The sequence below is a fragment of the Sus scrofa genome, chromosome 13 (assembly GCF_054392235.1).
Source record: "Sus scrofa isolate SSC_HxYL_T2T_F1_AM1 chromosome 13, Sscrofa_HxYL_maternal_Yorkshire_Landrace_v2.0, whole genome shotgun sequence".
Lineage (NCBI taxonomy): Eukaryota > Metazoa > Chordata > Mammalia > Artiodactyla > Suidae > Sus > Sus scrofa.
Genome location: NC_139395.1, coordinates 132797988 through 132811279, shown reverse-complemented (window position 1 = coordinate 132811279; position 13292 = coordinate 132797988). Strand labels below are relative to the sequence as shown.

At 38.0% G+C, this 13292-nt stretch overlaps 1 protein-coding gene across 12 annotated transcripts in view; it reads left to right on the top strand.

The window, feature by feature from the left end:
• Nucleotides 1-13292, top strand: part of PEX5L (peroxisomal biogenesis factor 5 like) — a 782439-nt gene that overhangs the window by 521949 nt on the left and 247198 nt on the right. For 7 of the 12 annotated variants that reach the window (XM_003132551.7, XM_005670010.4, XM_021071223.2 and 4 more), the window contains exon 1: nucleotides 4203-4709. The exons of 1 other annotated variant lie outside the window; for it this stretch is intronic. In XM_003132551.7, coding sequence (XP_003132599.5) covers nucleotides 4689-4709 — 21 coding nt within the window. In that variant the 5' untranslated portion in view covers nucleotides 4203-4688. Of the gene's footprint in view, nucleotides 1-4202; nucleotides 4710-13292 lie in introns of those variants that run through there. 4 more of the 12 variants (XM_084990383.1, XM_021071224.2, XM_021071218.2 and 1 more) reach the window with 1 other exon arrangement.

Below are 13292 nucleotides of genomic sequence, written 5' to 3'. Positions count from 1 at the left end.
CTTACACGAATAAATGAACCTTCTGGGCCACAGTGCTGCTCAAATTTGATGGTGCATACAAGGCATTTGGGGATTTTGTTAAAATGCAGATTCTGATTCAGTAGGTCAGGAATGGGGCCCAAGAGTCTCCGTTTCTAATAAATGCAAGGAAGATCTGATACTGCTGGTCAACAGACCACACTGAGTTACAAGGGTCTTTGAATTTAAAATGAGAAATATTTTCTGGACCTTGAATCTGGTATTAAATCATGCTGATTTTCTATTGCAAAACAATGCAAAAGGAGTAAAATATGGATTATCTTTATTTTCCTCAGAAGCAATGTGTCTTCATAACATGAATTATACTGGATTAGGCTTGGCAGTCATGATCCTAACCGCTTGTAGGTTAGACCATAGCTGATGGCAGCATTCCTGCCAATGAGATGTATACTTGTATGTTGGTTGGTTAGATTCATTAGTAACTGTTCCTTCTACACTGTTTATAGAAACGTTCTTCTTTTGCTTCATATATTAAATGTAATTCTTTGAGTTTGACACATACTACGAATTCATCTTCAAAGTTGTTTTTCCATGATTCCAATTATTAATATGAAAACTGGAAGATCCTGTGAAAAATTAAAAAGATATTTGGCAGAGATTTTCATTTTTATTGAAATATTTCTGGTCTCAGAGAAGCATACATGCATCTATTGCCACTTGCCTTTGTTCCAAAAGAACCACACCTTTTTCAAACTGCTACATCTCTATTTGTTTGCCTTCTACCAGTTTAACTTAATGATTCCATGGGGGGACCAGAGATTACACCAAGAGATGCATTTCTCACCATTACTGAAGTCATAGGATAGAGAAAGTTAGGCACATTTTCTCTTTTCAACATCTCTTAAAAACAACTTGATCTGCAAAAAAAGATTTTCACAAATATAATTACATTATGATTTAATTTATTATTATATGTATCATGAAATTCACATCTGCTTTATCTTCTCAATTTTCTACTGGTGTCTAATTGCGCATGAAAAATTTCTTTTTGCGCCAAAACACTCTACTACTTAAGCTAAGAGGCTAGGTCTAGATGAAAATTTTTGTCCTAGCCAAATAAAATGTATAAATTGCTATATTCTGTGAATCAAGAATATCTCAGGATACTGCCTCTTGTATTGGTAAGCAGCCAAATATTTCCAATTTGAAGGAAATATTAGTGCTATGGAGATAATTAAAATTCAAAACTGAGGGGGGAAAGTTTGAGAGGAGAGGTTAGATGTGAACTCTTAGATAGGAGAAATGGAAAAAATATGGACTCTGCAGAGGTTTTTTGGTTGTTGTTTTAAGAAAAGTCTAGGAATTCCTGTTGTGGTGTAGCAGAAATGAATCCAACTAGGAAACATGAGGTTGTGGATTCAATCCCTGGCCTTGCTCAGTGGGTTAAGGATTGGGCATTGCAGTGAGCTATGGTGTAGGTTGCAGACATGGCTCGGATCTGGCATTGCTGTGGCTGTGGTGTAGACCAGCAGCTGTAACTCTGATTGGATCCCTAGCCTGAGAACCTCCATATGCCGCGGGTACAGCCCTAAAAAGCAAAAAAAAAAGAAAGAAAGAAAGAAAGAAAGAAAGAAAGAAAGAAAGAAAGAAAGAAAGAAAGAAAGAAAGAAAGAAAGAAAGAAAGAAAGAAAGAAGGAAAGAAAAGTCTAGACAGCTTATCATTCTGGGATGGTAAAATGTACTCATGTCAAGAACCTGGACCTTGGGTTTCATGGAGATAGAGACCTTGTCTGTCTCACTCATCAGTGTATTTCAGCACGTGGCACAGCATTCCCACCTAATAAGTTCTTAATAAATATGAATGAATGAATGAAGAGATACATATGTACTTACTTACATTCCTGAGATTTTGTGAATGTAGGGAGAAACTAAATGAGTTACTTAGGTTTTAAAAAAACTTCTACCTTCTACTCTAGGTAATTGCCATACAGATTCAAGTGCTTTTTTTGGCTTATCACCCCCTGAATCTGCCATTAGGTAAAAATAAGCATATAATGGATTGGAAAACTTTGGCCCCTACTTTACAGATTTCTAGCACTTTTAAATCAAATTTCCCTAAGGTTTCTATGCTAACATGCAAAAATTTTATAATAAATAATTTCCACCTTTTAAATTTGTAGAACTTGAGGTCTGAGGAATAATCACTCATATTTCCTGAATTGGAAAAGAGCCTGTTTACATACTTATATATGGTAGTTTAAAATTTACAACTCCCAGAGTTCCCATCATGGCTCAGTGGTTAACAAATCCGACTAGGAACTGCAAGGTTGCAGGTTCAATCCCTGGCCTTGCTCAGTGGGATAAGGATCCGGTGTTGCCGTGAGCTGTGGTGTAGGTCGCAGATGCGGCTCAGATCCCATGTTGCTGTGGCTGAGGTGTAGGCCAGCAGCTACAGCTCCGAGTTGACCCCTAGCCTGGGAACCTCCATATGCCGAAGGAGCAGCCCTAGAAATGGCAAAAAGACAAAAAAAAAAAAAAAAAAAAAAAAAATTTGCAACTCCCTTTGCATACATTGAATCCTCAGCAACCCTGTGTAGGTCAAGCAGATTCTTGCCTTACTTCAAATGCCAGTAAATAGAGAATTAGTGCACTTGCCCAAGAGAGTAGTGAGATAAAATCAGCATTTCTACATGCTGGCTCCTATTCTAGTGCTCTGTCCTATAAAGAACAATAAAATGAGAACTGGGTGGTACTTTACAGTTTATGGTTCTTGTCAACATATCTCAATTTTCAGGATAAAACAATACATTTATCCTGTAGGGTTTAGATATTAAAAGGCTAAAGTCTAAAGAGGGTAAAGGAAACTGTTCAGGGCTAACTTCTGGTGAAATCTAGGAATCTACATCTCCTGCCTGCAACTCTTAGTGACTTTGCATTTGGTTGTTCATTGGTTGGCTTGTTGGTTGGTTGGTTGGCTGTTTTAGGGCATCAGTTGCATTGAATTGGATTAATTTTTTTTTTTTTGGTTCATTTCACTCTTTCACTAGTCCATGCATGGCTTTGTTTTATTTAGTTACACAGTGATTTTTATAGGGTAATGCATGCCTGTGAATCACTACCCAACATAACAGCTGACATTGACAGTTAACCTTCATATAAAATACTTCCCTATCCCTTTCCCTACCTCCCCTTACCCAATATCACCAACATTTTAAATACTCTATTAATTGCTCTAGTACTTTTCTTTTCATATGGGTATATATAAATATATATTTATATTCCTAGGGAGTTTGGTTTTATTTTTTAACTTTATTAAAAGTGTATCATGATATATGCAAGGTTTGGGGGATTATATCATGTTGTATGTAATTTGAGGGATATGTAGTTGTGTAATGAGAAAGCTTTTTACCAATTAAAGTAGGTAATCACATTATAGACACATACAGCAGCCCACCAGCCCAGGTGTGTTGTGTGTGTACTCATTTATAATGTAAAGATTACATCAAACTCCCCAGTCTCTTTGACTTGAGATATATTTAAATGCACTCTACCTATATATTATATAGGAAAAACCCATTCATTCAATTAATATTTATAGGGTGACTACAATGTGCCAGGAGGTATTGTAATGTGGTGTGACACATCTCTGCAAAAACAGATACACTCCTCCCGCAAAATATCCCTGATCTCATGGAAATAACATTGCATATATAGAGACAGACAATAAATACATAAAATATACAGGATGTTAGGTGTTGTTAAGTGCTAGGGAAAAAAACAAATTGTGGAAGGCCCTCAGGGACTGGGATTTGCGATTTTATAGTGGTCAACGATGAATTGGGGTGGGGGAATGAGTGGGGAACCTTTATTCGCTCAGTGACATGGAGGTAATTTGTGAGAGCTGAATTAGAACAGAAGTAAACTCTTCGGAAACCCCCACGCTCAGCTTATTCCGTCTGTAGGATGACAGGCTTAGTTGGTATTGATGGCTCCTCGAGAGACAATGCATATTCCTCCTACTTTTCTTGCAAATAGCCGCCAGCTCCGCTGGCATCTCCCTAGAAGCCCATGCCACACCTGAACGCCTAACAAGACCACCATCCGCCGGCACTTGGCAGTCAGGTGCGTGCATTCCCAGCACGCGAGGTGCGGGGAAGTGGGTGCCGCCTTCCTCGGGCAGCTCCAGAACCCGGCCGGGGACGCGCGCGCGTGCCCGGCCTCGCGGCCTCTCGGCAGGGACGCGGCCAGGAGGGCGGCGTGCGCCCGGCTCGGCAGCTGCAGCGGCGGCTGGTGTGGGCGCTCACGTCAGGGCTGGGAGGAGGAAAGGGTTCGGGGCGAAAAGAGTGAGAGAGACATGAGGCAGCCAGGCAGGAAGCGAGAAAGAGTTCGGCGGAGGAGTGAGTTTTAGAGACGCCCAGCTAGCAGGACCTGCGCCTGCGGGAGAGCGTAGCCGCCTGGGCTCCGCGCGCCTCCTCCGCGCTCTCTCCTGTGTCCGCTTTCAGCACCCCGAGCAGAGAACAGTTCCCTGCAGCCCGCAGCGCTGTCAAGGGGCAGCAGCCGGCGGGGCTACCTGGAGCCTTAGACCCAGCTCAGGGGCACCCTTTGCGAACCCACTGTGCACACCACCGTCTCCCCTCTGTTGGTGTGCAAGTAAACACTGGGGGAAATCATCCGGCGGCCTCAGGGAGCTCTAAAGAAGCCGAAGCAGAATGTACCAGGGACACATGCAGGTAAGACATTTCCATCGAACCGGTTAGGAATCTTGGGGACTTAATATAAGAGCAAGGCGGTTCACCAAGTTACTGAGGTCAAGTGCTACCTTCATACAATTCAACAAGTGAAGTGGTGCAACATGACCATGACATTTCAGTCCAGTGCTATCGGTAAAACTAGACGGGTTTCTGAGGGTGGGAGAAGGGGAGGAAAGACCTCAAACTTTGATCTGGGAAGTTTGTTTTCTGTGCATTCCCTGAGCCTGTTTCTTTAAACAAGATCAAGGAATCGAAACAGAGGAAACCTGGAGATGACTGTGTTTCCGTTGTAACCCTATTGATGCAACTCCGCATGTATGTCAACTGAAGGGCAAATAATAATAGGAAAGACAAAGCTTTTCCTTTACCATCTGCAAAGGTTTCTAGACAGTTGGAACACTTTGCCACTTTCGTTTTATTTTTTTTTAACGTGATAATTTTTAAATGGTTTGTGCTGTATATTTACCCCTTCAGATGATGGGACATTTTCAGCTATTCCTAAATTCACAGGATGACTTAGGAGGATGAATTCCAAACATATGTCTAAGAGGCTTTCATGTTTTTCAGGAGAGGTGCTGTCTCTGCTATTAAAGCTCATCTGAGCTGAGAGCCACTGCTTCTCTCTGATAGTCTCTACTCTCTTGGGCAAGATTACTTTAACCTTGACTCCAGTTCTCATTCACATGGTTGGTTCTTCCTTATAAAGGCAGGTGTATGCTTTAGGGAAAAAAACTGAAATACTAACTCAGCCTAAGGTTGTTTTGTTTTGTTTTGTTTAATCATTCCTAAATGCTTTCGTCATCAGGTTTGATGTTTGGGCTTCCTTTCCATTCCAAAGATAGTCAAATACTGTTATCATATGTGGTGCTTTCACCCTAGTGTGTAACATGTGTGAATCCTGAGAATGCTACTTCTGTGTCTTCAGAGCAATTGAAAATAGAAAAATTAATATGTTATTACATACATGACTTAGTACTACCCAATATTTAATTTCCAAGTCTGTAGGGAAATTCTTTTGGATTATAATTAACTTTTATATAAAGTAGTATTATAGCATATTCCTAAGTTTTGTAAGAATTCTGAATCAGCACTATCGGAATTCTAAAAGCATTTCCCATGTTACTGACATCATTGTGTTTTGAAAATTAATAGAATTATATCACAGTTGATGGAAAATAATTAGTGTATGAAGTATGTTTCTAAATATGTATAATAAATATGATTTGCACATTTCTTATTAAAGCTACACCAATTGGAAAGTTAGTAACAAAGAAGCATTCAAACAATGACAGCTAAAACAATTAACAGAGGATTATTACCATAGTTTCATGCTTCATCTTCACCTAAGAGTGATACTTATAATTTTATGTATTATCTATTTATTATCCCTAAGCAGTTTCTCCGCAGGAGTAAAAATAGGAAGATTTTGATAATTGGAGTCAATCTTTACAAAATTGCTCACTCACACAAAATTCATAATTGACTACTTGGGCAATTTATAAAAACTTTCCACTTTATTTTTTGTTTGAAAGTATGTTTTGTGAATCAAGAATTGAAGCCACAATCTGGTAAACTCAGCCCCCCTACCCAACAATTTAAACTCAATTTTCTGGATATTTCAAGGAAGGATGCTACTTAAACTTGAATTGTCTAGAACAATGTCTGAAGGTTTCATTTCATTTTGAGAGAATAGACAAAAATCTAAGACTCTGCATATGCTCCTGACTTAATGTTTTTTTGCTTGTGCACTGCTGTAACAGCAAATATGATGGCTTGCAGTAAAACTCGCAAATCTTTGCTGCCAAGTTTAACTTGGAAACATTACTAAATAAGGACTGTAATCAATATACTTGCCAAAATTTCAGAGCACAATACTTTTTTTTGCTATTGACCATTGATGTTAACTTCTAAGACCGCTAAATGATATGATCATCTGAGTGGGAACACCCCAAAAAACACTTATTACAACCTGATTTATAATATAGTTGTTTGCCTACATTTTAAAACCCCATTCTCTTTACCAGAGAATAGTATTTAGCCTATAGACAAAACCTCCATTGTGTTGGTACCTTTAGATTAAATAAAGAATTTTTCTTTATCAGAGATAGCATAATCTTCCTGTGTGTACCTGACTGAAACTAATCACAACGGAGGAGAATAATAGCCCAAACACTTGAAAAATATTTTTTATTGAAAATCTGAATACATATTTGGTAAAGTGGACCAGGGATAAGCAGATTTGCTAACATTTCTGCCAACTTTGGAGTTCTTGAAACACTGGTGTTACTTGGCTAATACCTTAAAACAGGAATGAAACAGAAAATATTTGCCATCATTAGCTGCGCCTTCTAATTCTCTTTTCTGTATCCAAGAGATGCTAAAATGCTTTGTAAATAGGCAGTCTGACGTGGGGAAAGTGTTCACATGAAGTCTTTAAAAAAGTCTAATTTAAAACTCCTGTAGTGCCTTTGTTTTTGCAATTTAATGATTTTGTAAAGCCTATTAATTCTTATACATATGGCTAATTCATCCAGTTCACCATAGAAACTGAATTCATTTTAGAAGCCACAAATTTTAAAAACATGCATTTGTTTTACTTTGCTAGTTTATTAGAAGATACAAGTTGACATCCATTAAAGACAGACAGACAAGTAAAACAATAGTATATATTTCTTGGATTCAAAGTAAATGCCACAGGTATATTTCTTGGGAGCAGGGCCCCAGAGTTGTGCTGTTTTCCAAGTGCCTCACCAGTTATTTCCAGTGGGAATTCATCACCGCAGCAACTTCAGCAAAAGCTGTTTCTTTAGCAACTATTATAGATCTGCTTCTTCTTCCCTTTGACCAAGAGGACCAATGGTGTTTAAATACACTTTAGCATCAGTCTGACCACCTCTCTATTCCTAATAAATGGCCTGTGATTTTAATCCCTCCAATAGCTCTGTGTGCACTGCACTGTGATGTTTTGTGTATGTGCAGATGAATTAACACTGCCAATTAGAGCAAAATAATTACGTCTCTGAATGTCTCTTAACCAAACTTTTTTCTGAAATGGTATAAAAACTGAGCAATATAATTTCAATTTTGAATTAAGATTTGTTGTTTTTATTTTTAATAATGCATCCCCAGTAATGTTTTTGTACAAAGAAAGTTTTTTCAGAAGACAAACAAAAAAAATCTATTTGTAATTATAGCTGGTCTTTATTTAGACATTCACAATAGACTTTTTGACTTATTCGGGCCTGCTGAGGAAACATTCCACACTCTCTGGCTTTATAAGACATTAACTAAAGAAAATTTAAGTAACGAAAATGGTACGATTACTAACAATTTTAAAAGTAGCCATTTTAATTGTTTTCCCCTAAAGGGGTTTTGTGTTTATCCTTATTTATGACTTTGCTTAAGCTTTTTAAAAAAATTTATAAAAGGGAACAGCTTGTATAACATAAATTATGTTAATACATTAGATCTGGCCACTGGGGATTCATCTGGCTCATAAGAAACAGCAAACATAAGAAGCCAGTTCAACGTGAAATCGTAGAATGTTCTCAACATCTATAACAGAAGTTTGTCATAACTGATACCTTAAACAAAACTGTAAAGTAGATAGTGTTTGCCATGGGTACTTCCACTTCTCTAAAAGATTCACTTTTTCCTTCCTGATACCATTTTCTGTCCTATGTTATTTCTTTATCAACCTTTTGCTAACAAAAATATAATTAATACCAATATACCACAAACATGCACATGTGCACTAATACACACACGCACACGCACACACACACACACACAAACACTACAGTAGTATTTGTATTTTTAGAGGAGACTCTTAGGGGTTTTTTTAGGGAGAAGTATATTTTAAAGAGAAAAAGGTACTGCTGGCCTAGGTCTGGGTTTGGTAGTTTTGTTTTGGTCATAGGTCACTGCTGCCCTCTCCTCCCCTCTCCCCCCAGCTCAAATAGTACCTGTCCTTCCTCCTCAAAGTCTTCCTATGAATGATAATCAGTATTACTACTCCTCGAATGAATTTGCTTCGTACATGATTTATTGTCTGAATTAATATCAAATAGGACACTATTGAAGGAAATTCACATATAGTAAAGTTGCAGGCTCCAGCAAGATTCTGAAGTGCCTTCTGATATATTTACAAGCAAATCATGCTTGGTATGAGAGTGATATTGAGCTTCTAACACTTAAAAATTATAATACTTAGGGTATAATATTGCTGAATATTTGATTAACCTGAAAATCTCATTCCCCAACTATACCGGCCAACAGTTTACTTTATAGACTTACTGTAAAGAACACAATATGTTCTTCCTAGATTTTGTTTATGGTTTATAAACATTCTTTCTAAAAACATGTGTTTGAAAGAAAAAATTCCAGCATACAAATGTTTTGACTATAAAACATTTTCGAAGTAAAGAAGAAGAAAAGGTTAAAACAGAACTTGTTAATTTTAAAATCCTGAATCTCTAGTATTTCCACTGCCAACCTAAGAAACATTCAGATGTGATGTACCATGTAGTCAAAACATCTGGCAGCCTACTTTTTTACACTTTTCGTTGAGATCACATGTTGCCAACACAGGCACAAGCTAGCGCTGTTGAAAGGCTTTATATTCTAGAATTAAATTCTCAACACAGTTATAGAATAACTGGTGTACATTTCCTGCACTAAAAGTGAAGGCAAACTCCAACCTAATGTTTCCTTATGGGACCTAAGTCCAGTCTGAGTGGTTGGGGACATCTAAACATGATGTCATTTCAAATACACTTATAAAGAAACTGGGGTTGCCAAGTTTCTGAAATATTAAATCTTTTCATAATTCAGAATTTGTAGAAGGGAAAAAAAATCTTGAAACACAGCATGGAACCCATGGATCAGAGACCAGATGCTGTAAATTTCAAGGTACATTTTTTTTTCAACAACCTCTTCCTTCATCTCCACCTCACCTGCGTCTAACCCTCTTCAGCTATGCCATCCCCCTTACTAGGGGTGCCAGATGGAAGACCTTTTCCCTGTTTAGAAATATTCATACATCTTATATATTATTATATTATGCAACATATAAACAGAAAGATTAGCTGATACCCTATTAGTTAAATATCAAGACTGATATTGCTGATTGTTCAGAGCCCAGAATCTAATGGAGCACATTGCCAGTGTTTTCTTATAACTTCGTTTTTTCATTTATAAATTATTTGTGACAGAAGTGACACCTGTACTGCCAGAGGGAAATTTTCTTTGTCACTTAATGATTCTTGGTTAATTGGCTATCTATATATTTTTAAAAAGTGAATATTGACTTCTATTTTGCATGTACATGAAAGTTCATCCAAGGTGGGTTAAAATAAGAGAATATATCTATGACTTTGCAGGTAGTCAGTGAACATGTGAGAGTATATTTACCAGTAGCTGTTTTAATGTCCTTATTGACAAATCCTATTATCTGTGCCATTTTGTGGACTATTTCTATTGACTTGTATCCTCATTATGGGTTGTATTTCCCTGCTTTTTTATCTGCCTGGTGCTTTTTGATTGGATGTCAGACATTGTGAATTTTGCTGAGTGCTAGGGTTTTTTAATTCCTTATTTATTTTTATCTTTTTTTTTTTTTAAAGGCTGTACCCATGGCATATGAAAGTTCCCAGGGTAGTGGTTGAATCTGAACTGCAGCTGCTGGCCTACACCACAGCCACAGCAACACGGGATCCAAGCCATATCTACGACCTACACCACAGCTCACAGTAATGCCGAATCCTTAACTCACTGAGCGAGGCCAGGGATCGAGCCCATGTCCTCATGGATACTAGTCGGGCTCATTACTGCTGCACCATGATGGGAACTCCTCCTTTTTTATTTTTTAAGTTTTGTGATTGTACGCAATTCAGATATTTGGAAACAAGAGTTCCTGTCATGGCACAGCAGAAATGAATCCAACTGGGAACCATGAGGTTGCAGGTTCGATCCCTGGCCTTGCTCAGTGGGTTAAGGATCCAGCATTGCCATGAGCTATGATGTAAGTCACAGATGCGGCTCAGATCCCACATTGCTGTGGCTGTGGCATAGGCCAGCAGCTGTAGCTCTAATTCCACCCCTAGCCTGGGAACCTCCATATGCCATGGGTGAGGCCCTAAAAAGCAACAACAAAAAAAATTGGAAACAGTTCGACCATTTCAAAGTTTGCTTTAAAGAGGTTTTACATGATACCAAAAGCTACCAAAATATTTCAGTCTGGTGCTGATTTGTTCTCCCTGCTGAGGTAATATTCTTCTGAGTCCTTTATCTGATGTTCCATTCATTAAGAGATTTCTTGACTTGGCTTTGAAAATGTCAACTCTTTATAGCCCTGTTTCAGCTCCAAGAACCGCTCTGCCTTCTCCTTTCTGATGGTCTGAGGGTAGTTTCCCCACATACCTCATCAGAACTCAGTGGAAGAATAGATGGGGAAGGCTCTACATGTCTCCAGAGCTCTCACTCTGTGCAGACTTCCCTCAAGCACTCTGCCCTGGGTATTCTAACACCTTGGGCTCTTCAAATCCTCTGCTCTGTCTCCTCAACTAGGTGGGAATACCAGACTCTTTTAGGGTTCTTGCTTCCTGTACTGTATTCTGGAAACTCTTCCCTGGCAGTAAGCTAGGACAATTGTAGGCCTTGCCTTATTTGTTTCCCTTCTCTTGGGAATCCTTTAAGGGTATTTTCCCCCAAGGTTTAAAAATCACTATTTTGTATATTTTGTCTATTGTTCCAATTTTATATGGAAATAAATGACATGTAGCACTGCATAAGCTTAAAGCATATAACGTAATGGTTTGATTTATGTATGCTATGAAATGATTACCACAGTAGGTTCAGATACTACCCATCTTATGTAGATACAAGGAAAAGAAAGAAAAAGGAAAAAAAAAGTCTTCCCTTTGATGAGAGCTCTTAAGACTCATTCTAACAACTTTCCTATCTATTATATGTCAGTGTTAGCTACAGTCATCATGTTGTGCATTACATCCCTAGTGTTTATTTATCTTATAACTGAAAGTTTGTGCCTTTTGACCACCTTCTTCCAATTCTCCCTCCCCCCAGTTCACTACCTCTGGTAACTACAAGTCTGATCTCTTTTTCTATGAGTTTGTTTGTTTGTTCCCAGAATCCACATCTAAGTGAGATCGCACAGTATTTGTCTTCCTCCATCTGACTTATTTCATTTAGCATAATGTCTTCAAATCCCATCCATGTTGTTGCAAATAGTACCATTTCCTCATTTTTTATGGCTGAGTAATAGTCCACGGAATATATATACCATAGCTTCTTTAGTCATTCATCTATCAATGGACACTTCAGTTGTTTCAATGTCTTGACTATTGTAACTAATGCTGCTATGAATTTTTTAAGCTAGTGCTCTGTTTTCCTTTGTATGAATTATCAGAAGTGGAATTTCTGGATCATATTGTAGTTCTATTTTTAAATTTTCAAGGGTCCTCCATACTGTGTTCCATAGTGGCCATACCAATTTACAAACCCACCAACTGTGCACAAGGTTTCCCTTTTCTCCACATCCACACCAGCATTTGTTTTTTCTTGGTTTTGTTTTGTTTTGTTTTTGGATGGTGGGTATTCTAACAGGTGTGAGATCATATATCATTGTGGTTTTACTTTGCTTTTCCCTGATGACTAGTGATAGTCATATACCTGTGGACTTTTTTATATCTTACAGAGAAATGTCTACCTAAGTCTTTTGCCTATTTTTAAATTGGGGTATTTGGTATTTGCTATTGAGTTGCATAAGTTCTTTATATATTTTGTATATTAACCCCTTATCAGATACATGTTTTGTAAATATTTTTTTCCAATTCCTCAGGCTCTCTTTTCACTTTCTTGATGGCTTGTTTTACTGTGCAGAAGCTTTTTTAGTTTGATGGGTCTCACTTATTTGTTTTTTTATTCTGTTGCTGGTGCTTTAGGTGTTGTATCGTCTTTTTTTGGCTGATCCTTATTAATACTGATATACTTCTCCTATTAAAACTCCATTAGATAAATTACCATCATTATTCTCCATGTGAAATTTCACTAAATTGATCATCTTTATGTGTATTATTTTTAGACAATGACTGTTAAAAATTGCACAGATGAAAAATAATAGCTCACTGAGATAGGAAGAGGCTGCTTATCCACCATTTCATTCAAGAGAAACACACAGAACTCTGCCAGCAGCTCTGAAATGGGGTGAACCTGAGCCAAGTGGGAGAGTTTGCATTGCAGGTGCATACATGATTCCCCAAAGCCTCTGCTCAGGCATAGATACCCCTGGAAAAACAGATACACCCTGTGAATGGGACATGATGTAGCAAAAACTTTTTTTTCCCCTAAGAGAATGCCATATGGTGATCTATAAATCATGGAGCTTCCAAGAGCAATCAGTGCTGTTGTAATGCCAGATGCCAGAAATCTACCTAGGGAGCAACCAAATTCCCACTCCCACATACCTCTCAAAAACCATGCTGTTTTTAAAGCAAGTGGTATGGTAAAGGGATTTAGAACCTTTTCAAATGAGTCATGATAAAA